This window comes from Caloenas nicobarica, chromosome 2 (genome assembly GCF_036013445.1).
Source record: "Caloenas nicobarica isolate bCalNic1 chromosome 2, bCalNic1.hap1, whole genome shotgun sequence".
In the NCBI taxonomy this organism is placed as follows: domain Eukaryota; kingdom Metazoa; phylum Chordata; class Aves; order Columbiformes; family Columbidae; genus Caloenas; species Caloenas nicobarica.
The window spans coordinates 115,994,852-116,018,637 of record NC_088246.1 but is presented as its reverse complement, the minus strand read 5'-3'; the positions used below and the strand labels follow the sequence as shown (position 1 = coordinate 116,018,637).

General features: G+C 41.0%; 1 protein-coding gene across 4 annotated transcripts in view; it reads left to right on the top strand.

Annotated features, from left to right (window-relative positions):
* The window catches only part of TMEM241 (transmembrane protein 241), a 59,180-nt gene that overhangs the window by 10,076 nt on the left and 25,318 nt on the right, over positions 1 to 23,786 (top strand). For all 4 annotated transcript variants that reach the window (XR_010605723.1, XM_065627593.1, XM_065627592.1 and 1 more), the window contains 9 exons: positions 2,746 to 2,823; positions 4,215 to 4,240; positions 5,644 to 5,695; positions 6,861 to 6,909; positions 8,927 to 8,972; positions 10,238 to 10,273; positions 17,833 to 17,867; positions 19,095 to 19,164; positions 21,563 to 21,656. Coding sequence is in view for 3 of the 4 variants with exons in the window: in XM_065627593.1 (XP_065483665.1) it covers positions 2,746 to 2,823; positions 4,215 to 4,240; positions 5,644 to 5,695; positions 6,861 to 6,909; positions 8,927 to 8,972; positions 10,238 to 10,273; positions 17,833 to 17,867; positions 19,095 to 19,164; positions 21,563 to 21,656 (486 nt within the window). In the remaining variant the exon portion in view is untranslated. The remainder of the gene's footprint in view (positions 1 to 2,745; positions 2,824 to 4,214; positions 4,241 to 5,643; positions 5,696 to 6,860; positions 6,910 to 8,926; positions 8,973 to 10,237; positions 10,274 to 17,832; positions 17,868 to 19,094; positions 19,165 to 21,562; positions 21,657 to 23,786) is intronic.

Here is a 23,786-nt window from a genome sequence, read left to right as displayed (position 1 = left end):
ATCACAATAACCTACCAAATGTTTAGAGGATATTGAATCTACTTTCATTGAAGTTGAATGCTTTTTACTTAAATGATACAGTCTTTGTTTAAAATAAAAAATAAAGGTGATGTGAGTTTTTAAAAACCAGCAATGCTTTACTGCTCTTATGCAGTCTGCAAGGCCAGATTCTGCACTAGTTCCCTTCTGCATTCTGTCAATGCATCTTAATCTAACTCTGGGGCCAGCTCACTCATGCCAGCTCTTAAACTCCAAGAAGGATCAAAAGGGAATTTTTGACAAGATTCTGCTTGTAGTGATCCCTTGCACATCCCAGCGGAGAGGCAGGGTGGAAAAAGACAGGAGGTCTCTGTCCTGATAAAGAAGGCTGGGGGCCTCATCTTGGACCCAAGTGATGTTTGGGAAGCACAGGCATGTGCTCAGAAGCCCCGTGCCTCCAGATCAGCTCTGTCTGGGGGCAATTGCATTTATTTCCTCTTAGTTCCTTGTCAAAGCAAGTTCCATTGGGCTTCCTTGGTGTAAACTGAGCAAAGATCCCTAAGGAGAGCCCTTCCTGGAAACAGCAATAAAGCCTTGGTGGCAGCATCTTTTCTGTCCGCTCACCTGGGAGGTGGAGGAGATATGAATTGCATCCTCTCTTCTATTTCTTCTTACTTCCTAATCATCCCTGAGTCACTCAGCTTCCCTCCTGTCCCTGCTCTCATTGTTCAAGAGTGAGATACACTGGAGTGGCAGAGGTGCTGTGAATGGTTTTGATTTGTATCCCAGACCTTTCTTAAGGTGCATTTCCCATTTCTGAATGGCTTTTTGTTGTACATGAATGGGGATTTGGAGGCCTAGTTCTGTGGCCATTTTAGGAGTAAAGACAAAAGGACAAGTAGTCTCAGGCCATAATTATGAGGTAATGCCTTGTGCTGGCGCTAAATTCAATTCTACATAAAGCTTTACTTACAATAACTTTGCATATAACAATTTTATGACACAGTGAGAAGGAAAATAGACCCTCCCAAACCTCTACCTGAACTGGCTCACCTCAGCAGTGTATTTGAATTGAGTGGGTTTATTCTTAAAGCAGAAATTTATGTGCACTTTTTTTTTGATCAAATCCAAGGAGACCCACTTTCAAACACTCCTGTATACTGGCAGGGTGACAACCTCAATTTCTCTTTGTGCCTCTCCCTAGAGGTGCTGGCAGCCTCCCCTGCCCAGGAGGTCAGGGCTGGAGCTGGAGGAGCGCTGCTTAGCTCCGCACTGTGATGCATTAACAAAACTATGCAGAGCTGCGAGGGGAGGTTTGTACAGAGTCTATTCTCCCTGTCTGCCCAACCAGTAAACCTTGCTTTTCGTAAGCATTATGCCCACTCAGAAATTTAAGAAATACTCACATCAAAGACAATAGACATATGGAGAAGTTTAACTGGGCTAGGCAAACTGGAGCCATTCTTGGCTCCAAAGGACACTTGGAAGAGCAAAAAGCAGGAGGAAGGAAAGAAAAACCCAACAAATTGCCTTCGCGAAAGGAAGAATGTAAATTCTGCTGTCAACTTGTGTTTTTTTTCTTGTATGTCCTGTTACTGTGTCAGGCTCAGGATGCTGTTAGATACTTCTGGTTTTATGTTCTCAGTTGTCCAGCAACAGGATTGAGAATGGTTTTTCAGAACCTTTGAAGCTGGGACTGACAGCGTCATGCCAGTTGTGTTTGTGTGATTTTTTTCATTCCTTGCTAATTTAGAGGTGTTAAAAGTTATCTTGGTGTAACTGTTAAGTTTATGGATCCACCCAAGTAGTCATTATGACTTAAAACGTTTAATTAGCGATGCTTATCCAGCTTTATGAGAATGAAAAGGAAAATGAGAAAAAAAATCCAGATTTCTGAAAACAAAGTCAAATTTAAGAGATATTTGCTGCTTATATCACCCGATACTTAAAAGGCATGGACGTAACTGAGAAATTAACTCATTCTCTACTTGTGTGATTTAAATACTATACACAAGTGGGGAAATACTGCTTCTTAAAACTGCCTTAGTCTTTCGATTATCTTTATTGGAGCAGAGAATTGCTTCTATTTCAGCTGAGAGACCACAGATCTGCTTTAGAGGAAGTATTACAAACCACTAATTCTGGTTGGTTTTGCCTGGGGCAATGGGTGTTTGATTCACAATTGTTATCATTGGGGTATGTTTCCTAATGAATTCATGTTGGGATGATGTCCAGATACCTCACTGGGTATAATTTCAGCATCACTTGTGTATGAACTATTGTATTTCTACCTTAATTTCTGGCAGCTCTTCCTAGCAGTAACTGAAAGAAATCACTTGAAATCATCTTGCTTGAAATCATTTTGTTGCTAGGAGTCACACTGTATTCTTAGTACAGTAGACAGAGATAGGAAAAATAATGAGAGCTGTTTACCGTGGAGGCTGCAGATATTTGAAGAGAGGCAAAACTAGAGGCAGAATCCCGGTGCAAATCTCACCGAGGTAGCTGTGTACAAACAGACCGACGGAGCATTCGAAAGCAGGAGGAGAAGCAAGCATGGTCTGCATCTGAAGATGCCTGTGCCTTGTAATATTGATTGCAATGGGTCTAAGTCCCTTTTAGGAGTCGTAGCATGGGTTTACAGTTTAAAAACAAAACAAAGCAACCACAATCATATGGGACAGCTGTCCTTAAGAGGAGTACTCCTTCCTATGTGTGTGACTGTTCTGGGTTGATTTGGGTGTTTCTGTTCTCTCCCAATGGCAGCCGATCCCGATATTCCTCACCGTGCACAATGCGGCAGAAGTTATAACCTGTGGGTTCCAGAAGTTTGTGCAGAAAGAGGTAATTGATCTATTAATTGATACATTCAAGGCACCTCCTGTGATATAACTGCCCTGTAGCAAGCTACCTAATTTAATATGGGCATGAATGCCACGTGCTTTTCTAGTCTTGCTGTGATATCTAGTCATTAATGAAACCCCGAGAGAGCTTTGCTGTTGGCAAGCGTCTATACTGATGTTTTCTTTTCTGCTTTAGTTGATGAAACACTGCAAATGCCTGTCGACAGTTTGATCTGCTTTTTTAAGACTGGCTTGGTCCTGCTTGTTTTTTCCTTTTCAAAATTAATATCCCCTTTTTCTCATGCCCCACATAAAGATCTCATTGTTTGTGCTGAGAGGAAGGAGGACTGGGTCCTTGGATCTAATTAGTGTGATATATTTAGTGTGTTGTGTGATTATAGATAGATCGCATCTCCACATGAAATGCAGCAAAACCAGAGCATTTTTTGATTTATTTTGAATGCTTGAGAATTAGTCCCAACACCTTTTAAAGTTAGAAGAACATTTCCTGTGCCCTTTAGTAATAGCTGGGTTAGTTTCTCACAAACTGCATTGGGGATTCTTCTTTTTAGGCTATGAAATGCTTTTCTAATGGACCAGAGGGCTGTTGTGTGAGGTAGCACTGGGAAATCATTCATCACAGAAGTAATTTCTACAGCGGCCTCTGACTCGCTGTGGAAGAGATCTTCTATTCACTACATCTGTTGTGTATATAGAAGACAAATAAATGGCCTGTGTTTGCTACTCCTGACAAACTGAAAAGGTCACTAAGGTTATGCCTGAGGGACATAGCAGTGTGTACCATGGCATGTCCACGTGGCGTTGTCCTCCAATTAGTGTTTCTGTCAAAGTATTTCATATCTTCCTTCTAGCTCTCATGCTTATGACTCTTCTCTTTAAAAACAAAAGTGCTATGGAGAGGGATAATGCAAAAACAGGTCTTGCTGGAAAGCTGCTGGGGAATAATTTTGGACCAAAGGACTGGGAAACTCTCATGAGTTTAAACCAAGGCTGATTTGGCTGGGGTAGTACCCAAATAATTAAGAATACCCAATATTTAAGTACATACAATACACAGTTTTGGTATAGTGCAAGTTAAGTTTGAGGATCGGGTATAAAGTTCACACCTGATTTTAGGTTTACCTGCTGGTAAGTAATCTGAAAATATAAATCAAGTTGAAGTAGGCTAATCTATAATCCTGGTTCTTTTTTTCAGATTAGGTTTGCTAAGCAGTGCTCAAATGTAATGGGCTGTTGAATGTTGCTTGCTGGATTTTTAATGTGTTTGGTACAGTCAGATCAGCTGTCATCGCTTTCTTCTTTTTGGAAGGAGAAAGCACTATTTCACAGCTTTCAAATTTTAATTTTTTAATCATACTTTCTTTTTTACAGCAAACCTCTCATCTGAAAGTCTGTAGGTAAGCTTTAAAAACTGCTCAGGTTCAGATTCAGACTTGTTTTGACTCCAGCTTCTGTATTTGCTTCAGATAATGGCATGCCGAAAAACCAACCAAGAATGTAAGGCACATTCTTGTGGGTGGTGATCCCAAATTGCAACATAAGAGTAATTAAGTATTTTAAAAATGTATTTACTTTTTTTTTAACAATTGCTTAAATAGATACATATTTGTCTCCTTGTAAAAACAAAAAAGCCAGAAGGCCGGTGTTCCTGAATAACAAAGCGGTGCTTGTAAGAATGTTTTTGGAAAGGAGATGGAAACTGGGTTTGAAGTTCCAGTGGGTAGTCTTAAACACTTAAGAGAAAGATAATTAGCGTGATAGAAAATAGCTGAAAAACGCCTTTCCTAAGAAATAAAAGGTTAGTGATACCTAGTTCTGCTAGAATAGTTCATATTAAGCTACACAACCTACCAACCCTCCTTGGCCCCAGTTGTTTAGGCTCCAAAAAGGAGATAGAAAGGGACAAACGGAAGTCAGCCGGTCATGTATTAAAACTTTCTTTCTATCCCCCATCCCCCAGAAGAATGCATATTTGTTGTCTTCTACATTCTGTAATCTTTTAGCTGTGGATAATGTTGGGTTATTATTTAGTGTACTTAGAGACACCATCTTCCTAATTTCTCCCCATTGTTTCCATTATCTGACTTACTGCAGCCTTGTTTTCACCACTGGATTATTGTCAAGGCTACCAGTTTTTTATCATCTTCGTTCAGTCTTTTCCTATGCCCCTAGAGAGCAGGAAAATGAGTTACAAAAGCAAATGTGTGTTGTTATTAACAATGACAGTCCACAGAAATTCCACATCAGTGTGTTCAGTGTAGCCTGTCAAAATACTGACTCAGCCACAGGTTAAGAATTTACTTAGTCCAACTCAGTAGCTAGGGGAGGACTTGTGTTGTCCTTAAGCCATTTCTAGTGTGATACCACCCACTCCCACTTCACTCTGTCTTCTGGAGTTACAACATAGTCACCCCTGCTGGAATTGTTGCAATAGGCATTCACCTTGAGGAAAGAACTTTTTTATAGCCGTTCACAGCCACGAATCAGTGAATTTTGGCTTTGTGAAGCAGCCTAGGGAAGCCAGATGGCAAGTGAAGAGTAGTATTCCATACCAAAACAATTGTTTTTGTCACTGCTGAGGTGTTTTGTGCTGCTTCTCGTACAACTTCACTGTGCATGAGTTATGAAGAATGCACGATGTAAAACTTAATTTTGGTGACAGAAATTACTGCTAAGATATAGAATAAAAATTAAACAAATGAAATGTCAGTGTAAAATTGAGTGGAATTGCCTATACATTGCTGAAAGAACAAATCCAGGTTACGAGCTTTTGGTCTTATCTTTTTTCTCTTCTCCACAGTGTGCTGTTCCTCCTGGCGGCAGCAGCGTGCCTTCCTTGGTGTGACACACAGGTGAGCTCTGCTTTGTAAAGCTGCTCTACTTAGACCTTGATGTTTGACATCTTATTAGAACACGGGGGATGCAGCTTTGACTTGTAAGCTAGGGTGGGATTCCTGCAAAGGAATTGTAAATGTTGCCTGTTGCCGTGCTGTAGTCTTGCTGGTTTTAATGTGTTTGCCTCATGGTAAAACCTCTCAGTGGTGCAGACTTGCAGCTCATCGGTGAAGGTGGTCGCTGGGGAAACCACGGTTTAACTTCTTACAAGCCTTATAGCAGATCACTTAGATTTGAGTTAATTGCAAGTGCTTTCAGTATGTTCCTAAATTAGCTTTGTAATCTACATGCTTCCTGTAGCTCCTGGAGAAAGAAAGAAGGTACTTCCAGAGAGCGCTTAATCCAGCAAAGATCTGTTCCTTGGAGGTGCTTTTCTCTTTTGGAATCCATGGTTTAGATACTTTAGTTAATATTTGAAGTCAGGTGGGATGAATCTGGGAACTTGTCTGGTGGCATCTGATCAAGTGTCACCACCAGAAGTGTTATACCTGCTCTGGCTCCCTTCATAGTCTGTGGTGCAGAGCCAGGAACTTCTGGTCTATAATTCATCTCCCCTGAAACCAGACATCTAAAATACGCCAAGTGAACTCGTTTCAATTAAAAAAAGAAAAAAATTCCTTTCCATGTGTATTTTTTCCCATTGATTGTGAAGAAAGCCTACCTTACTTGGAGGCAGAAGTCTGTTTAAAGCACTTTTTTTGGATACTCTGCAGTTAGTGAGAGCCTTGGGAAGAGAGAGTGCTTAGCGGCTGAGAGGGGACAGGAGGCAAGACAAAAACCTTAGTGATGTTCCTCTGATCCTCTTGCCCCTGCCTGACTGCCAAAGGAAGACTAAGCATACTGGGGTCTATATTCTCAGATTGTTTAAAATGGTGTACATATCTGAAAGAAATAGAGCTGTCCTTGCCAGGACTAACCGAGAACCTGGGTAATTGACGGATGGAGATCTCTCAGCGGGACTGGAAAGACTTCAGTCTTCCTAGTCTTCTTTAGTTGCCTTCTCTTTCTTTGTAGCACAGCTCCCACTTGCTGTGCTTGCTCTGTGAAGTTAACTGCAGGGAAATGGCGATACGTATGTTTACATGAACGTGCATTTATTTATGTAGGTGTTCTTTATTACAGTTTGATGCAAACGGTTATTTATGGGCCCTAATTCACTTGATCTGTGTTGGTAAGTCATTTTCTTTTGGAAAAATAATTAGAAGGAGTAAATGTGTTGGTGAAGCAAATCAGCTTTAGTATGAAGTTATTGATATTGAAGGTTCTTGATGTAAGAAACACTTGGAAAGCTCAGTAAAGATAAGAAAGTGGATTCCTTTTATACCTTTTATGTTGAAAACAACAACATAATAAACTAGATATTGCAGTCAGTTAACAGTGGATGAGAAAATGCACATACAATTTTAATAGCATTAAGCTTTTCTGGGAGTTTTTGATGGTTGTCTCCTAAGAGATGCTTCTTTCTGAGGAGAGGAGAAACATGGAAAAAAATGAAAACAAGCAGTAATTTGTAGTTGGAGCTTTATTGCACACACTGATTTTATTTAAAAACTGACAAAAATATTCTAAAATGTCATGGAATATGCTCCCAGAGGAAGGATGTTGAAATGGTGGGGTTTTTTATGCAATCATATGCATTTAAAAAAAATTTTAACAATGAGTTGCATGACCTGTCAGATTTTCTGTTGTCCTTTTCAGACTAAACATTGATTTAGTTAACACATAATTCTTCCCTGAAAAGCCAGAAACAATAAGACCCAGAAAATCTGCAGAAAACAAGAGCAGTCATTTTTTACCAGGAGACTGGTGTCTTTTGGAGCATTAGGCTGGTTAATAAGGGACTTGTATTTGGTTCTTAGCTGTCCTATAGACTTAATGAGTGATTCATTCTTATGTTAAGTCTTGTCTGCAAATTAGGGATGATTCCTTCTTTATTTTGTATATTCATATTGTAAAATTTTCAGGGCAGAGGTTATATGTTTAAGCTTATTTTTGTCTAGGGAGGTCTAGAGATCCCACTGGAAAATATTGTTAACATACAAATAAGAAATTTTTTTTTTCCTTTAGGAAATGTTATATGGTGAACATTTGCTCATTTAGATAAAACAAAAAGCTAAGCATTTTTCACTTCAAATACTTGTTTGCTGTAACAAGCGATGATATTGCTTTGTCAAAGCCAAGAGGTCTCATTTGCAAAGCACTGCTAAGGCACAGAGGTGGAAAGCTGCCTAGAGAGTCTTCAGGAGGCCTCTTCTGTGTGCTTGAAACATGTAGGAAGTGTCAACATAATGTTTATGCTTAAAATGTAGCTTTCCATTTTGCTTGTTTTTGAGAGAAAGTTGTCAATATGACTGGAGTTTTTTTGTTTGGTTGGTTTTGGTTTTTTTGTTTTTTCTATGTAATTAGATTTCCTGTCAACTAACAGAATTAAGATGCTACAAGAAAGGGCAAACAGATGAACTGACTTATCACACAGTTAATGAAGACAGAGCACTAGTGACAGGACATGTGTTCTACCCTTCAGCTTGTCTAACAGAGGCAGAATTGAGGACATTACGACATAGTGTTCTACTGGATTTGCTTTTTATGTTCTGGTTTAATTTGTGAATCAAAGAAACCCAACAAAGCCTTGAAGAAGGGGTCTGATAAAATAGAGCCTGAAGCTGTATTGTTCCTTCCTTGAGTGCTTAAAGCTTTTCCCAGAATAGAAAGGGGAGCTAACCAAGAGGTGGGTAGGTCAAGAATGGAAAGAACCTGAAGACCCTAGAGCTGAGAGAATCCTAAACAGGAAAGACAGCTCAGAGCCAACAACTGTAGGGGTCTGCAGAAATGAACACATCATAGAAGCTACCCGAAAAATGGGGTGGGCTGAAGAACCCATTCTGTGACACTTTCCTGTGTGTATTTACACACACCCCTTCGTAGCTGCCATGAGCTAGTTGTCGTCTCTTCTTCAGAAGGACTAGCAGAAACACATAGCATGGCAGCGCTCCGAGACAATAACACTTGGAAAACCATTAGTTTGAAGCAATAGGTTCATTTTACTCACAGTTTGGCCATCCTTTGTGCCACCTTGCTAAACTGTAATACAGAGGGGTTCCACGTCTGCAGGTACCATGGCCACACAAACCGTCGTTTGTCAGAATGATTGCATGTTACGGCAATTACACATGTCGTTTCAATTACAGGGGCTTACAAAGTATTTCACAAGTTATGGAAACCTGGCTCTTTAAGGTAATGTGTTTTCATGTTCTTTTAAGAAGAAAGATTGCTATCAAAGAGGGTTAGAGACACATCTGTCTAGCAGCCAGGTAAACTGTAGGGATCTCTGTGTTATCAACATGAGCTGGGCCGCTCTTGGTTAATCATTAATTACTTTAATTAATGACTGGTAAGAGAAGGGGTAATGAGTTCCAACTGGAGCACAAGAGGTTCCACTTAAATTTGAGAAGAAACTTCTCAGTGAGGGTGCCAGAACACTGGAACAGGCTGCCCAGGGAGGTTGTGGATTCTCCTTCTCTGGAGACATTCAAACCCCGCCTGGACGCCTTCCTGTGTAATCTCATCTGGGTGTTCCTGCTCCGGCGGGGGGATTGGACTAGATGGTCTTTCGAGGTCCCTTCCAATCCCTGACATTCTGTGATTCTGTGGTTCTGTGACTTACCTTGCATGAGGAGCCTTATTTATTGTTGATAACAATACATGTAGTTATTGGTAGTTATACTACTAACTCAAACACTGAATTAGTTTTAAACAGTGTATTATCCAAGAGTGATGACTCAGTCCTGGAAAAAGAACCCTTAATTACCGGCACAGGCATGAAGAGGAAATGTTAGTTTGTGTTAGCCTTGCAGGCTGCGTGGTTTGAATCTGTCAGTATCTCCCTTTGCAACACCACCTCAAAAGCGTTGGGCAGCTGGTGACTTGCCACAGGACTTGAAGGCTGAGTACCTTAAAAACCTTGAGACCTCGCACTAATCCCATGTGGTATTAGAACTTCAGCCAGACAATAGTTGTTCTGAAAGCAGGTGACATTACGTGTTCACAGTGTCTATAACCTGCAGTTGTCTGTATGGATGGAGATCGATATGTTGCCGCTGCATATTATGTATATGTACATAAAATTTACAAGTACGGAATATGGTTAAGCTCATTTATTTCAAAACCATTTTCCATCTCAGTTTAAAGGGTGTAAATTTTAGTCAGTCTCACTTTATCTTCACGTCAAATGGAACTCCCACTGACATAGTAACAACAGAAATAATGAGCAAATGATGTGTAAATTAATATGCCAATTAATATATTGATAATATTTTTGTTATAATGTATATAATTATAATATTATGTTAGTATAACCTAAATATATTATTGTGTCATATATTATTTAATATTATTATAGCACTGTAACATCATATTATTACTTATAATACATTGATCTCTTATACCAAATGAACTGCAGTACTAAAAGAACACCTTTTTTTCTTTCCTTCCTCTCCCAGTGATCTGGACCAACAGTACATCAACTATGTATTCAGGTAAAATGAATAAGCCTTTGATACACCATAGCTGGTTGTATATGGTATATGTTTTCATTTTCAACCATGGCTTGTTTAGGAAACTCATAACTACCACTACTTAAATGTATTTATTTGGCCAGACATTCACTGAAAGAACAGTGCTAAGCTGAATGGCTTAGCAGCTCAATTTTTTTTGGCTCTGGTTATATGAGGACATGCCAATATACACCTGGGGAGGTAACGAGGTGTTAATTATGAATTTTTTAATCATCATGTGCACAAGTGATCTATCATTTCCAGAAATAATATTTACAGAGTAACTCCCTGGCAATACCCCTTTTCAGAAAATAAAACTTGTACTAAATTGCCAGAAGGGGAGGTTGTGATTACAAAAGCACGATGTGCAAAGAACATGGGCAATAACTGATTGTTCAGAGTGCTGTTAGCGGTGGGATTGAGTAATTCAGACTTTCATTTGGTTTCTAATTCGGAGACAGAAAAGTGGCTTGTTATTTTGTAGTTAGTGAAAGAGCCTGAGTCACTGATCAGACTCCTCTGTGGGGTTTTTTTGTTTGTTTTGTTTTTTTTAAAAGGTCAATCCTTTCCTCAAAGAGCCATGTAAGCCAGAACATTTGGTGTGCATGGCTTCTGCTAGATTTTTGTAAAGCTTTATTTGAGGTAAGGTATATAGAGACTTAACTAGATTTTCCCCCATCTACAATCATATCTTGTATATGTTGATCTCTTTTCTTGGAATGGTAGCTGAAGTTGTATGGGAGCACTGTGGAGTATGGATACTAAGTTTTAAGAAAAGGTGGTCAAAAGGAATGAAATCCATAAATTAGCTTGGGAAGGAGCAGAATGGAGAGCAGAAGTTAGGAATAAGCATAACAAAAGTGAAGTTGTGCTTGTCCATTTGATTAGATGGATGTGTGCTCTTGTCTGACCACATTAAGATCCTTGATAGGAACGTGTCTGGGACGCCAGTGTAGGACAGTTACTTCAATTCCCATTTATCTTGTGAACGTCATCAACATTATAATACTGTGTATCTCTTTCTATCTTAGTTCAATCAAATGTCCTATTTCAATAAATAAGTAACACACAGTGTTAGGGAATGGAAAACTTCTGTAACATAGGCCTCTGATTTGGGGTTCGTATGATTCCAGTGTGTATTCCCAGGGGTCTGAATATCAGTGTGCTCAAAGCAGGCTCTTGTTTAAGTCAGTTGTTGTTTTCCATCTACTATGAAGTGCAAAGCACATCAGTTGTACTCAAAGAAGATAGCTGTGTTTATTGAAACTTTTCTGAAGAATTAGTCATGGAACTTACAAATATGCTGCGATGTGCAGCCATAACCCATGAAGTCTTGAATGAGCTGTGCCTATTTGTCAGTATTGAAGGGAGAATTGTGAAACAAGCACTAAAATAAATTGATTTTTCATTTGGCACCTGCCTGACGATGGCTGTCTGTTGTCATTTTAGTTAAAAATTACATTCGGGCCTGAACCTTTAAAATCAGATTTTGGCTGAAGGTCTTAATTTTGCAGCTTTGATTGAAAAGTCAGGACTGGGTTCCCTGCTGTGTTAGTTGATGGTATCCTTTGAAATTTATGAACCTGTGTCCAGCAGAGAGCAGGAGTTCCACATTACAGGGAGAGCATGATTATTGATTGAGAGGCTTTTGAAAGGGAGAAACTTCTCGCTAAGGAACTGTGAGGTGCAGTGGTATGTATTTGAAAACTGTTCTTGGTTTTATGTGTGGCATTTTTTTTCTTGTTGTTTTTTCAAACCAACAACAACAATAGAATAAAAGCAAAAAGGTGTTACCAAAACTTGTAAAGATTTTCGTCTTTAAGGGTCTCAAAAGTCAGTGTAGCTTGTGAGCTGATGGTGCAAAGCAATTGTGCAAAGGTGGCTTAGAAGAGGTAGAAGACTGGATGCTTATTTGTTTGGCTTGAGTCTGTGGATATCTATATGTCTATATCTATCTATGTATGTATATTTTTCTATGTGTTAGAGAAGCTTGCGGTCCATATCATTTGGACCTCATCTTGTCTAGGGAAAACAAACAGTACCATGGGCAATGGAATAAGTGACATCTGATTTCTTTTAGAGTTTTGTCATAATAGTGGATGATGTTTGAAAGGTGTGAAATTTGGCAGAAGCTCTCTTCTTGTTTGCAAACTCCATGATGTGCCCGTGCCGGGAAGGTCCTCCAGTGTTGAATGGGGCCGAAATCTCTGCTGCAGAAGGCACTGGCAGGGTTTGTCTCCTTGTGAGACCTCTTGGAGATGATTGCCACTTCCCAGATTTGGATGAAGCTGGTCAGCGTGTTTGAGAGCTATGTAGAGCTATATATGTATGTGTACACACAGCTTTATTGCACAAGCTTCATTTCTGTAGAAAATAGTCAAAAGTATATTTGAATCACACTGAGTAGAAGGCATTTTACTCTGAACATTCTCTGAATGAGGGCTAACTGCTCATGGGCAATTCTGGGTCAGAATTACTATAAATGTGTGTTTATCTCTGTCAGAGGGTACCCAGCTCTAATGTTTGTGATTTCGCAGGTGTTAAGGTGTATGCTGCTTCCTGTGTTCAGGGCTTCTGGAGGACTGTTTCAACCATGACAGGATCCCAGTTCTACCTCCAGAACAGGACAGTCTAATGTGTACTGGTGGTCTTGTCTCTATGAGTATGATTCTGTGATTTATGGAGGACCTTGCTAGGGTGGTATCAGTGCAGCTTGCTCCTCTCAACACTATTATCAATAGGCCTTTATAAAGATCCTTCTTTCTAACCTAGATCAGACAGCTGGCTGTACAGGGAAAAGAAAGCAGCTGTGCGGGCACAGCCAGATGGCGTTTAGAATCATAAATCATAGAATCTTTTAGGTTGGAAAAGACCCTTAATATCATTGAGTCCTACTGTAAACCTAACACTACCAAGTCCACCGCTGAACCGTGTCCCTAAGCACGTGTCTTTTAAACACCTCCAGGGATGGTGACTCAACCACTTCCCTGGGCAGCCTGTTCCAACGCCTGACAACATTTTCAGTGAGGAAATTTTTCCTAATATATAGGTAAATATAGGAAAATTTATAGTTTTTTTACAATAGAGGTTGTCCAAAACGTCTGTTTGGTGCGGAAGCAGAGTTGTATTCTCAGTGTAGAGACTGCCTAGATAGAGCAGATTAAAAGTTCTGCCCCAGGCTACTGGGTGCTAGAATGTACCAATATGTTAGATTAAATATGTATATATTTAGATTAAAAATAAACATTAACTGCATTTGCTCCATTGGCCACTTCCAGAGGTGCAACTGAAATTAGCAAAGTCTCCTAACAGACGCTGTCTCTACGTGCCACACACCGTTCCTTGGTTTAAAATCTGGAACAATTTGGGAGGGGAGAACATCTTAAGCAAATGTACATTTGTGGGAACTTTCCAGAACCAAACAGATCTGAGGAAATATTTGCTGATGTTGAAAGTGCGGCGTTCTTCTCACTTCATCACTTACAGCGCGGTTATTCAATGGCTTTTATAAAGGGAGCCAGAGCAGGAACAAGTGTAGGAGGGACAGCAGAGCTGTGCCATGCAGGGATGGGAGGGGTGATGGTGTTTCTCCGTGCCCAACCCCATCTTGTTCATCCATCCCCCTTGTGTTTCAGGATGTGGGGTAGAGAGGAGGAGGAAGAAAGGGAGGGAAATGTACTTCCAAGAATCTCCCTCTAATCCTTCAGGCTTGTTCCCACTGCAGCATTGTATTTCCCTGTGCTCTGATTTCTGCATTGATGTTCTACTTCCTAGTGGTTTTACCAGTAATCTCGCATTTTCTTTCATTCCTTCCCAGTCCCCCACTTTTTATTACGGAGGGAGCCAGATTTCTCCCTTGTAGCAAGCTGGCAAGGGGTAGTGCATCTGCCTGGCATGTTGAGGGATACAAAACGTATCTTAGAAGTGGGTCGCAGCTCATCTTGGGCTTTCTCCTGTGCTGAGACAGGTAGAGATATTTTACTTCTTGTGGAGAACCTGGCATCTGTCACTGTCTGAAATTTGTTCACAAAGGCGTACTAGATAGCCTAGCAGTGACTGGTGAGGAGAAAACAAAGACAGCGGGAGAGTTTCAAACGGTGAATAAATGTCACTGACCAAGGTGTGAGGTTAAGGCTCTACTCTGCAGCTAAACTACATCTGGCTTCTGGAAGAGCTGCTAATCTGTCGCTTTTGTGAATTAAAAAAGCTGCAGTAAATTTCCTGCAATAGGGAAGGGCAGCTTTGCAGCCATAAATTGCCATTCTTGCTGACAAAACCCCTTTTTAGCCAGAAAGAAAACCATGAGTGCTCCAGCCCTCAGTATTGAGTACAGGGAAAAAGAGAGGAGCAGAGAAATCTGGCACAGGGATTTTGTTTTTGCAGCAGCCTGATGTCCAAGCTGTCCTGCTTGAAACCTCTGAATCCCTAATCTGGTTTTACAACATCATCATGTCTTTTCTACTGATGTTCTGTTCAGAGCAGAGTTACAGTACAGCTTTAATGCCGTCTAACCCATTTGCCTTAACCTGCCACTTCACAAAGAAGGTTTTGTTTGCCTCCTATATTTTCTTTGGATTGAGGCCTGGGATGTCTGCTAGGGTTATCAACTCAGCTTGGTTGCAGAAGCAAGTTTCTCTCTGAGCGTTTCCCAGTCTCACTCTTTTTTTTGTCTAAAAATTAATAATGCAAAAAAGAAAAAGTGGAGAGACATGGCTTAGTCGTAATTCTCATCACTGTTGATACAGTTTCACTTGACCTGCCAGTCTCCTTTTTTCTCTGATATTCACTCAAAAGCAATAGGCCTTTTCTACTTTTCTCTCTTTACCAGGAAACTGAGGAATTGGATCTGTTTATTGTTAATTCCTCTTGGCATCTCATGCAGGAAGAATGTGCATGTGTGGGGAGGAGGGGCAGGGGGGAATTCCTACTGTAAGTGATCTGCTTTGCCTCATTTAATGTCTTTGTGACAACCACATCTTTCAAAACCATATATAAATATTGACAATGTGACCATACTGTACCAGCTGATGCCTTTTAAAGACATTGTATAAAACATTAAGCCTCAAATACTCGCCTGTCTTTGTCATGAACCGTATCATAGAATCATATAGTTTGGGTTGGAAGGGACCTTCAAGGGTCATCTAGTCCAACCCCCCCGCAATGAGCAGGGACATCTTCAACCAGATCAGGTTGCTCAGAGCCCCGTCCAGCCTGGCCTGGAATGTCTCCAGGGATGGGGCATCTACCACCTCTCTGGGCAACCTGTGCCAGTGTTTTACCACCTCAGTGTAAAAAATTTTTTCTGCATGTCTGGCCTGAATCTCCCATCCGTTAGTTTAAAACCATCACCCCTTGTCCTATCACAACAGTCCCTGCTAAAAAGTCCGTCCCCATCTTTCTTATAGGCCGCTTTTAACTACTGAAAGGCTGCAATAAGGTCTCCCTGGAGCCTTCTCCAGGCTGAGAAGTTGCCACCTTCGGCCCGTGGCCTTCCACGCCTGATTTCAGTGACAAGCTTTCCCCCAAGACTTCCTTGGCCATGGGATTTCCATGCTTTGCAGTTCCTTTTGCTGCTGGCACCTCTGCAAATGACACTGGGATTCAGCAAAGCATGCTGAGGGCAGGCCACTGTGCCCAATAGCCCCATCACGTAGAGAGCTGGGACCAGCTGAGAGCGAGGAGGCTTGGGAACAGTAGCTGTGTTAACACTAGAAAAGGGAGTTTGCTTGCTATGAGCACCGCACTGATGTTACTGTACTGCTGCAGGTAGCTCATTTACAGCGAGTTCAGCTTTCTAGCCATAGCCTTGTGTACTGCGAACCACCTCCAGCTCTTTCTCTGCTTTCACTTTTCCTTGTGCAGGCTTCCCTTCCTCTGTGGGCTGGGCTGGCACTTCACTGCCATTACTGGGCCTAGTGAACTGTAAGAAGCACTGGCAGTTAGCCAGGAAAAATTGCCTAGCTTTAGCATTCATAACTTGAATGAATGTCTTTTTACCTTTGTAAGTAAGTACAGTGTTTGCTGCTCAGCACGTAGCAACCTCTCCAGATACTCTTTTCTCCTTCTCCCTCTTGTCCTTTGTGTTTGTCATGGACGTACGTTGTTGCTAATGGGAGGAAGCTGTAGCTCTGATTTGAAGACTTGCATGCTTTTCCTATCTTACAGTGCCCCAGAATACATTTCCATAGCCTTCTAACCATGGAAACAACAAGGAATGAAAAACTTTGGGGGGGAAAAAAATAATCAGAAATTTACCAGAAGAACTGGTAGCACTGAAAAAGGCTCTGTACAGCCTATACCACAAACTCAGAAGGTGAAGTTTTTGTAGGACCAAAAACTTTAAGTGATACTCCAGGCAAAGAACTGGTCCCATCTCATTTTCTTGTTCACTTGTACCTTTCTGAAAAGTTTGCAGCATTTGGGCTGGTACTTGGTTTTATTTTAATGTGTTTTTAAAAATTTATTTAATTGCAGCATTTGTCCTTTCTCTGACATTTGGGGCATGAATGTGCAGTACATGGACAATCACACACATAAGACTCAGTATTTGACTCTTATATGTAATATATGCACATCCCTATAAAGCGGACATTGGTATGCACACAGCTGACATTAATCCTTGGACAGAGAGACACTCAAGTGTAGACACAAGTACAGTTCTCTGTAGATTCTGGCTCAGTAGTGTCACCAGCTGGCTGAACAGCAAGTGGGTCTGTTAAAAAGAACTTAGGGATAACAGTGAATGCTGAGGTCTATATGAGGCAGTAGTGCATGCTCATGGCAAATTAAGGCAAACCGTGTATTGGGTTACATGAGCAGGAGCGTGGCCATTAGATTGGGAGAAGTTATTGTAAGCATTGCTGAGGCTGCAGCTGGAATAGCCTATTCAGTTTGGGGGCTCCCAGTTCAAGAAAGATGCTGAGAAATTCAAGATCTAGCAAAGGGCCACTGACATTGTTAGGGACTTAGAGCACCTGGCTACTGCAAGGAATGTTTGAAGGCGCTTGTCTTGTGGAGACTGGCAAAGTGGAGACCGAGGTGCAGCCTGACAACTGCCTACACATTCTTGAAAGGAAGTTGCGAAGATGACAGAGCCGAACTCTTCTAAAGAGTGGCAGATGGTATGACATGGAACAACAACCACAGATTGCAGCTTTCGTGGTTTAGAGGTGGGACATCAGGAAAAACTTCTTCGCTAGGAGGGTGGGGTGGTTCTGGGACAAGTTACCCGGAGAGGTGTGGAATCTCCAAGCTGGGAGATTTTTGAGACCTGGCTTTTTGAGACAGAGCCACAGAGGACATGATCATATATTAGTGATAGACCTGCTTTAAGTCAGAGCTTGTGTTAGGTGACCCCAGAGATTCCTTTCCACGCAACTTTTTTTTTTTTTTTTTAATTGATACTTATGCCTCAGACGTTCTACTTAACTGGAAAAAGTTTCACCATGAAAAAAAAAACAAGCACAAAGCTGTCAATTCATAATATTTAAGTTATATCATAAATTCTGTAGTATGCAATTAATCTTTTTTTTATTTTTCAGTGTGGTGCTGTTGGCATCTGCATCACATCCAGCAGGTAAGGTGGACTAAGTTGTTCCTTTTTTATGTTTCCATATTGCCTTTCCTTTCCATGCATGTTTTCAGAGGCCAAACTCTGTAGGACTTTAGCCCTGGAATTCAACAAGAATACGAGCAATAATATGATATCCTGTAGGAAGAGGAGGGTATATAACACTGTGTAAATTGCATGATGTTTACTAATAACTTTCTTAGCTGTCCTTTGCAAAGAAGCAGCATGAGACAGACAACAAAGAACAGCCTTTGAGGTGGTGCATGGTAAAGAAAAAAGATTCCCTAGGTGAATATGTCCTCTTCAGAGCAGTGTCTCAGCAGTCCATTGCTCCCAATGCTATGCAGAGATTTCATTTTGTTGCTTTCATAGGATGTATCCCACCACAGGATTTGAGGTAGCAACAGATCAAAGGCTAAAAATGGAGAAGTTGAATATTTGATGATGGCTAATATTCATATCATACTGGTGTTGAAATAGTTGGAAGGATAAAGATAGTCTGTTGCTTTCACTAGACATTTGCTCAGTCAGAAAAACAAAGGAAGAAGCATTTAAATAAACATAAATTTCCCCCTTTTGCCTGGTGGTACATATTGTGTATATAGCACTCCCCCACCAATATAGACAACATGTTAATCAAAATAGTCCTGCATTTCAAAAAGTGAAAGATGGAGCTTCCTCTGAATCTGTAGAGCCCGAAGGCTCCTGAGAATTGTTGTTACCAAGAACAACCGGGGCTCAGGTTCCTGGAAATGCAAGTACTCAAGAGCTTTGCTTGGATCTGGGAGACTTTTTAAACCTCTCAACTTGCTTGGTGTGACAGAGTTCAAATGCCAGAGGGGGAAGCAGCCAACATATGTCTGTGTTTCCTGTTGCTTCAATAGGAACTATCACGAGCTCTGTAATATAATAAGCCCATATGATGCATGTCTATCCACTGGCAACTGTTGCTTAAGCAGGATCTTTGTACACTAGCAAAGAATACTCTTACGTACCCCTTTACCCTTTTTCAAGCAAAGGCAGGAGCTGGCTAGAAGCAAGGTCAGAGAGAAATCATTAAACACACTAGAAATGTGGAAACCATCCTAAATGAAAAGTCAGCCAGCTGTAAACGCTCAAAGGAATGTTAAACTAGTGATGTTCATTTAATTGCTGTTCCCTTGCTTGTAAGACTGGGTTGTTTTTTTTTTTTTTTCTGCTGTGTTCCACTGTGTGTGTTTCTTTGTCCCTCAGGTGATCTCTTCAGTGCCTTGGACTTCCCGTTCCTGTACTTCTACAGGTTTCATAGCAGCTGCTGTGCCAGGTAACCTCTCTATAACAGGCCAGATGAATGTTTTCAAAATAAGAGATCCTGTTGACTTCCAACCTTGACTCTCAGTTAAAAAATTTGGAGCATGCAAAACCTTAGTTATACTAGTTTCTGCTGGCATAAGCCAGTAAAACTGCAGATAATACGTATCTGTGTGTATGTGTGGATGTGCATTCGAAGGCCAGAGATTCAAATGTGCTGGAAGTATATGTGTTTAACTGAGTGAGTGCATTCTGACCAGGAGAATTCCCAGTCACCAGTAAAATATTTTTTACCTAATGTAGCAAAGCATTGCTAAATAGCATCTATCAAAAGCCTCTGAAGTCGGATTAGCCCTTGTAAAACTTGCTGTTTGCAGTGATTACAAAGTATTAGTCTTCAACAGTACATGGGTGTACATGGATTTATTTGCCTGTACATCTTGTTATTTGGCAGAATGCTTCTTTGGGGTAAAACGGAAAAGCTTTAACAAGCATTCCTTTATTTTGAGTAGCAAAAGTTCACTGCCCAATAGTGTAATTCTCAAAGGACAATGTAAGTAGGTTTTCTGTAGATCTTAATTATCTCAAAAAAATTTATTCCTGTCTTTCCCCTCCAGTCCTTTGCCAAATGGAATTATTTTCCTCTTAGAGGGGAAAAAATATTTACATGCTAACTGTTGGCAAAAATATTTCCTGATCATTAGGGATTTTCTTAATTGTATCCGGATTTTCCATTTAAAGAGGATATTAAAAATTATTGTTAAATAATTTCCCTATCTACATAGTTTTTTGGTATGAAGGTGGCTTTTTTTTCAAGGGTGGGCTATCCGGCCTACAAGTAACTTGCAATTAGGTATTAGTGAATAAGTTGTTCCACGGTAGGTAGGTGAAATCTGTTTCTTCCTGAAGGCAAGGTCTAACTGCAGGTGCTAGTAGATATCTGTCTAGCCCAGATACTCTTCTTTTTCACTCTGGAATTTTATCACTGTTGTAGCTTCCCATTTCTGTTTCAATTGCCCCAGCTTTAGTGCATGTATAGTGGATAGCACTGTACACTACCACAAGTGGAAAGGAATAGTTAGATGGAGAAACAAGCATGTTGGTTGCTCTCCTATGTTTTGTAATCTAGTGACTTTGTAGATGCAAAGGATTTGGAGGAAAACCTATACAATGTAAAGTAAGGGTAACTGATGCAGCTAAGTTTACTATCCGTGCAGAACGTCTGAAGCATTAGTAATAAGGTGCGAAGCGCTCAATTTATTGAATGAAATGTTAATACATCAATGTTAATTGTGACATCAGTATTTCAGGTGTTATAATTAGCCATTTCACTTTTTATCTCTGAATTACACTAAATGGCTTCAAATCACTCTGACTAAAAGCCCTTCTCAGCAGGGCAGAAGATGTGGAACAAACTTAAGCAAACTCTCAAAAGTTTGAGCAATGCTACTTCACTGAACTCACTGATTTCTCAGAGCGGAATGTGCTGCTGTTCAGCACTTCATCCTCTGCACCAGGGAGCTGAATTTGGGCCTTATCTTTTATCAATAAAGCAGCATCTGCTTTCTTGGCTCCGGGCACAGCGGATGGTCCTTTTATGTCTCCTGTTATGGCTCAGTGTATGAGACTCTTGTACTTCCTGCTCCGGGGCAGTTATCTTACCCTACTATGGTGTATCAAAAACACCTGTACTAGCATGTGCCTGAGATGCAACTTTTTTTTTTGTTTGAAACAACATCCAGAGCCAAAGCTTATAACCTCTGTGAGGTGTGGAGCAGAGTTTCCTTAAGAGTAGTCTTGGCTACAGGAGCACTGGGGACTACTGTCCTGTATGACTTGAGAATCAAAATTCACTTAATTGTCAGCAGAGAGCTTTGTAGTATGCTGTTCCCAGCATTACTGAGTCATCTGTCTGTTTGTTATACAGTAGAAATGTATTTGACTTCCTAATTGGAATTTAGGTTTCATGAAGTTTAAACAGCTTGAAAGCTTCAGTCAGAAACTTTCCAGTGGTTATTTTTTCAATTCGAGGCTCTGTGGGGGTTGAAGTGAGTTAGTTGCCAGACGTGTAGCTCCTGTTGAAATTAGCAGTGCCTTTATTCAGAGCCATTTCAATGCCTGAAGTTAGTATTTCGCCTCATGTTTTCAATAGTCTCTACTTTTCTGATTATGCAAGGGTATTAGAGGCCAGCCATAAGAGTGTCAGACTTTACTCAGACTCTAGAACAAAACCTGAGATAGACTAAACATAATGTAAGCTCTTTGTCCACCAGCTTTCTTTCTCCAAGCGGGTTTAACACTGCTTGAAGGGCGACTGTTCAATTCTGCATTACGAAAACCAAGATGCCAGTAAGAGGTTGCTTAGTTGAAATTAAGAGACTTTATTAACAAGCTTTCCCCATCCTTTGCAGTGGACTGTTGGGATTCTTTCTGATGTTGCACACAGTGAAGCTAAAAAGCAGCACAACCTCAGGGCAATATGCAGCATGGAGTTTCCTTGCAAAGGTAAGAGAAAGGATGTCACAGAAACACAGTGGATCTGTGCTTCTCCCAGGAGAACTGAGGAATTTCTGCATCTCTCTACTTTCCCTTGTTATTCCTGTGTGATGCTCCTGGGGCCTGTCAGTGCAACCTGCATGTAGAGTTGAGGTGACAAATATCAGGTGCGTAATAGGCCAGGATCATTAGCTGAGGTGAAATGCTGTATATAGACGGAGTTAAATGGAGCTGGGCTGATTACTGCAGCTAAGGATTTGGCCTACTGAATCCCAGTAATACAAATCTATACTTTCCAAAGGTGTTTTGGAGAAGAATACTCCTTCTGAGAGTGCGTGCACCAGCCGTTGTTTCCAGTGTGTCTTACCAGAGGCAAGAGTTAAAACTAGTTCCCTGAAGTTCAGTACCAGAGCTCCCACAGCTATCGTTGCAGGGGAGAGTGGTGGATGTCATTTGGCTTGACACTAACGAGGCTCTTGACAGTACCTCCTGAACTGTTCTTATATCCAATTTAGACTGTTACAGTCTGGATGGGTGGACAATTAGATGGGTGAACAAATGGTTGGATGATCAGGCTCAGAAGATAGAGGTTAACAATTCGTACTCTAACTGGAGGCTTGTGACTACTGGAGTAGCACAGGGTCCTGTCGTGGGCCACCTCCTGTTTAACATCTTTATTGAAGAATCAGAGGTTATAAGAGTGCACTCACATTTGCAAAGGACACCAAACTGGGAGGAACAGTCTATAACACTGAAGGACAAGGTTGCCTTCCAGAGGGACCTGGCCAGGCCAACAGAATGGGGCAACAGAAATCTTACAAAATTCAGCAAGGATAGATGTGAAGCCCTATACATGGAAGGGAAGAGCCCTTGGCAATAATATAGGCTGGGGACTGGATGGCTGGGAAGCAGCTCTGCAGAAAAGGACCTGGGGATTTTGGTAGATAGGAAGCTGAACATGAGCCAGCAGTGTGCCCTGGCAGCTACGAAGACCAAACGTATACTGGGTTGTGCTAACAGTAGCACAGGCAGTAAATTCATGGAAATGATCATGCCTCTCTACTCAGCACTTGTTAGACCACATCTGGAATAGGGAGCCTTGTTTTAGGTGCCTCTATACCAGGAAGACATTGATAAACTGGAGTAAGTTTGGCAGAGGGCTGCCAAGAAAGTCAGGGGGCTGAAGCACTTTCCTTGTGAGGAGCAGAGAGAGACAGCTTTGGGAGCATCTAACAGACAGCAGCCGCCCGGTAGCTATGGAGAAATTATTAAAGACAGATCCAGGTTCTTTACGGTGGTGCATGGTGAGGCGGGGGAAGAAGGATAAGTGTGAGCTGAAACAAGAGAGCTTCAGATTTGGTACATGGAAAAACTTTTTCACCTCAAGAACAATTCAGGCAGGCACACAGGTTGTCCAGGGAGGCTGTGCAGTCTCCAGCTTTGAACATTTTCAAGACTCAACTGGACAAAGCCCTGAGCAACCCAGTCTGACCTCCTGCAGTCCATTCCTACTGGAATTATCTTATGATCTGTGGATCTAGGGTTTGGCTCTATTTGATTTAAGTTATTAACAGCTCATTTGTTAAATTATCAGTGGTAACTGCAGTCAGAAGATCTTGTCAGACTCCTTTTCCTTGGTTAGATTTTACTTAGTTTCATCACTCTTAGCTAAGTCATCTGGAAACCACAACCTTCCCGTGTGGTTTGTGATCCCAGCTTTCCTACTACAGTGAATGAAGCTCTTACCTTACAAAAAAAAAAAAAAAAACAAAAACAAACCCCTTGTGTAATATGCTTGTTTAGAAACTGTAGTCAAATGGGTCTTTGGTTTTTCTGGGGAAAACAAGAAGGGAGTGATATGCCTTATTTTGTGCTTTGCAAGCTGTTCCACACTGTACAAGTCACATAGAGTTTCTCACCAGTCTGAATTTCTTCCAAACATTCTGACTGTGCAGATTTTAGTACCTTAGCTTTCTTCTTACTCCTTGGTAGCAAGTCAACTGATCTAAAGCTTGCTCTTGCATCTTTTATTTTCTTTTTTAACATTCTGGGTTGGAGATAGGAATAGCTGGCTCTGCTAGTAGGTATTATGAATAAAGAGAAATGGTTCTACATGTGGTATTTGTGACCTATCCAAAA